Source organism: Macadamia integrifolia, chromosome 5 (genome assembly GCF_013358625.1).
Source record: "Macadamia integrifolia cultivar HAES 741 chromosome 5, SCU_Mint_v3, whole genome shotgun sequence".
Taxonomy (NCBI): Eukaryota; Viridiplantae; Streptophyta; class Magnoliopsida; order Proteales; family Proteaceae; genus Macadamia; species Macadamia integrifolia.
In genome coordinates this window covers 963540-967852 of record NC_056561.1, presented here as the reverse complement: position 1 = coordinate 967852, position 4313 = coordinate 963540, and the positions used below count along the sequence as shown (strand labels likewise).

Genomic DNA, 4313 nt, shown 5'->3' with positions numbered 1-4313 from the left:
ATCAAAGTCCTCTACTCTCTCCTGTGCAAGTCAAAGCCATAAGAGAGGACTTTACAAAAGGTGCATCACTCTTCATTTATTATTCATTTTCATTTGCACCACACTTGAAGTATTCCTCTTATTCCACTATTTCTTATTTTTCTGTTTTTACAATTCTAGATTGTACTTAGGATTGTAAGAATACTCTTATCCTAAAAAGAGAAAGGTCTCTCTCTACCTCTTAAAGAGATTGTGAAGGCGTCTCTCTGCCTAGAAAGGAGATTTGTAAGGATACTCTTATCCGTAAAAAGATTGTAAAGGTTTCTTCCCTACCTACTGTACTGAAAGGGAAAACTAGTGGAATACCTTACAAGAGGATTCTTGTAGGGAGTGGACTAGACTCAAATTGAGTTGAACCACCATAAATCTTGTGTTGTGGTTGTTGTTATCTTATTTATTCAGCATCGCTTTTAACTTGTAGTCACACTTGTGATCTTTTTGTCGAAAAGAGTTAAATTCCACTAGTATAACCTATTCACCCCCCCCCTCTAGGTTATTTCAATATCTCCTTTTTTATTTATTTTATTATATTTTTTGCATTAACAGTTTAAGAGGTGGACGTTGTTTCTACTTTCTATATTGGCCTTTTAGAAAATTATTGATTATTAGTTAATTAAAACACTTTGGTACTAAAAATGCCACTCCATATGATCATTCACATGGAGCATATGTTGTAGTTTCTAATAGTCAAACAATTGATTGCCAGTTTCATTTTATCTTGTCATACTCACAGCTATAAAATGTGTAACAGCCGGGTGATATAAAATGGCCTTTCGTGGGTTTGCTGGCAAAGTAGGATCTGTAATGTCCTGCGAATAGCTGATGCAATTAGGCCCAAAGGCCCCATTCTGACCCATGTTACTACCAATCCCACTGTTAGGAGGTCCACTTGCCCGGTAAAAAGAACCACTAGGTTCCCACTCCAGGCACTGAAGCATTCTGAAGGTGTCCAAGGTGAGCTCCATAAACTTGACCTGTTAAAAAAGGAAAATGAAAAAGGCAAGGCTGATAAGGCATAAAATGAATAAACACAAGTAGATATCACAGGAAGAGGGAAGAGAAGAATTGAATACAAAGGATGGGAAAAGGAGCAGCTCTTGGGAATTATTATGAAGTCTTTTTATGATTTATAATTGTAACAAACAGGAAAATTGGATTTTAGATTACCTCATTATGGTGATAGCTACTTAAAATTGCCTCCCGTAACTTTAACCCTCTTCTTGCCTCAAATGAACTCACATGTGGTTGAGAATCTAGATGAGAATCAAGTATTAAACTATATCTCAAAGGCCTCATATTCATAAAGGCTGTGTCAGCTTTAAGAAATCGAACTATCTCTTGAACCACCTGTCTCCACTCTTTGAAGTCATTTTCCTAGAAAGAAGATATCAGGGAAAAGACCAACTATAAGAATCTGCACGACTTCTATTATGCTACTACCAATAAAAACTTCCGAAAACAAAAGGTCGGATTTCAAAGTATAAACTTAATAGCAAATTGAAGTAAAAAAGAAACAAATAAATCACCTGGAAAGACCTCTTGTACTCATCTACAGACATCTTTAGCTGATTAAACATTTGATGAACCATTTCTCTCCGATTCAAAATCAAGCAAACGATCAAGAACCTGACAATGCACCTCAATTGCTTGTTTGCGATATTAATATCCTGCATCGAACTTTCCTTGAAATATTCCCGATTTAATATAGCTTCATAGAAGACATACGATTCCGACAGATAGCTGGCCTCGCTAGTCCGGAGATACTGTCCATAGTAAAGTTGAGCAATGCGAGAAGCAATCTCTCCAATCTCCCATCTCTTAACCCCCGCCTCGACTAGCTTCTGGCGATTCTCTTGTTGGAATTTCCATAGCTGCGTGTATACCTTGAAGACCTTGTTAAAATAGTCATCATTCCTGAAAGATGTATACCAAAACTTAGGGTTCCAAGGCAGAGGACATACATTTTGAACACAGAACAGAAAAGAAAAGAAAAGAAAAAAGACGGCGGAGGTCGCACCTGTTTCTAGCATGGTAGGGCGAATCCCTAATACGATTGAACTTCTTATCTGCTTTATCGGACAGAGACCAGTAAATTTCGCTGACCGGAATGTTGTTCTGCGCCATTAAAGAGGATTCTGGAAACAATCGCAGCTAATCTTGGCGGATTTCCAGAGCGATTTCTTTTAATCGATTCCAGAGAAGATCATTCGCAGAACAAGTAATAAAATCGAATTAAACTTCAATGTCCCTATTTCAAGATTTATTTGATCAAAATTTCGATCATTGTGGCGAAATTTTCTTGATCATCTAATCCATTTGATCAATCGTAATCGAATGCACTGACTTGCAGAGAATGGATTTAAGCTTCTTTAAATCGATAACGAAGTATGATCCCTATATAAGTGATGATCGGACTAACACAAGCTCTAAGGATGTAGAACGCTAAAGCTCAACACGGTGCACAACTCCACACCCTCTCTCAGTCTCTCTGTACTCTGTAGGCGAAAGGCTTGGTGGGACGCTCGACGATGCAAAGCGCTGAAGCGGATTTGAAATGTATACTTGAACGGAAACATTATGACTTCTTAAGTCCGGCAAATGCCATCGCTTATTCGCTTCCCTCCCTTGTTTTTATTTTCGCTCTGCTAGAATAAGCTATGGGAGTAAAATGTGTTTTATCTGTTTTGGAATCAAATAGGAAATAGAAAATATCAGAAATATTTAAATTCTTTTTTTTTTTTCTTTTTTTCTTTTGGCTACCAAACATAGCTTCCAAGAGAAGAAAAGAAAAGATGTAATTTTTTCTTGATTTAGGAAATTTTCTTTGGACTTGGTATGTCTTCACCCAAAAGAAGATTCAACATTTAAAATTCAAAATTCTTCTTGAGAATTGTGAAGTTTTCTTTTGCTCTCCAAAAAAATTATTGCATAAAACACAAGGAAATATGAGAAAATTTGAAAACATAATAAGATAAAAAATGAATGATTACACAATGATTTCCTATGTGTCTATTTCTCTCATAAAATTCAAAATTTTTTAATTTTTTTTTCTTTTTTTCTCTTGGTTACCAAACATACATACTCTTTTTATTTTCTCACCATTTCATTTCTTTTCTTCTCTTTTCTTTTCTTTTCTTTTCTAGATTTTTTTTTCTTCTCTTTTCTTCTCTTGGCCACCAAATATAGCCTAAGAGTAAATTCTTTGGTGGAATTGATTTTATTTTGCTCCATTAGAGTGAGCTGTATGAGTAAAATGGGTTTGGTATATCTATTCAGGGATGGAATCCAAAAAGAAAAGACCAGAAATAAAGTTTGGAAGGTCCTTTTACAGAATTATTTTCGTTACTACACTCAATAATTACAAAGATGCCATTATGACATCTTACTTTAAAAACCTTATGAATACTGAATAAGAGAAAAGAGAGAGAGAGAAATTATTTGTTGTTGGTGATGGCAGAGAAGATGGAATTGAGAGTTTTGTATTAAAAGAGTTATGGGAAGGATTCCAAATGTTGGCACAGCACAAAAGAAGGATGATAACGCTGGAGAGCCTGAGGAGGAATTTGTTGTTGGAAGTGTATCCATCAAACCTGGTTTATTTGAATCAAATTTATTTAATTTATTCATTTGTTTAGTATGATTTAATAACGAGTCTTGGTTATCCTTAGGTTTTAACTTAAAACTGTTTACGACTAGGGACAGGATTGGACACTCTGTCCATATGGTCATCACACTATGTATAGCTAGGAATTAAAATTTTAAGGTACAAATTTGAGTGTACATACTACATACTATCTGTACATTGAACTGTATCATACGAGAATTCCATATGTGTGGTACTATCCGTTGATTATGAAATGGAATTTCCATTTGTAGTGTATAATAGGTCTCTTGACGTGAGGGGTACTTATCAATGCAATTACATTGCCTTGTTTTTTTCCGCACCTAACCTAGCAACGAAGTCACGAACTTGGTTCATCCTTCACGGTTATTTTGGGAACCAGTGGTAGTCAGAATCGATCACTGCAAATTTTTCTTTTCGACTATCTTTCCGATTGCAAGATTGAACTTTAGCTCATTATGGAGAAGGTGGGGAATATTCTCATCCCAATTCTTTGCCTTAATAATTAAAAATAAAAAAATAAAACTTGAATGTACACACTGGTCATCGGAGAGAACTTCTGAATAGGGGAAATGAGCTTCCAACTTTGAAAGGGTAAAAGTAAACTCACAACAACCAAATGATATCTTGGGCATTTATGAATGTAGTGCCT

The 4313-nt window shown here is 35.5% G+C and overlaps 1 protein-coding gene across 1 annotated transcript; it reads right to left on the bottom strand.

Annotated features, from left to right (window-relative positions):
* Positions 1–545: 545 nt before the first annotated feature.
* On the bottom strand, positions 546–2666 carry LOC122079998 (protein SCAI-like). The gene is made up of 4 exons (XM_042646831.1): positions 2057–2666; positions 1566–1953; positions 1207–1413; positions 546–1013 (listed from the first exon to the last, which is right to left on the bottom strand). The coding sequence occupies exons 1-4, from the start codon at positions 2161–2163 to the stop codon at positions 753–755; spliced, it is 963 nt and encodes a 320-aa protein (XP_042502765.1). The 5' UTR covers positions 2164–2666; the 3' UTR covers positions 546–752.
* Between the last annotated feature and the right edge of the window lie 1647 nt (positions 2667–4313).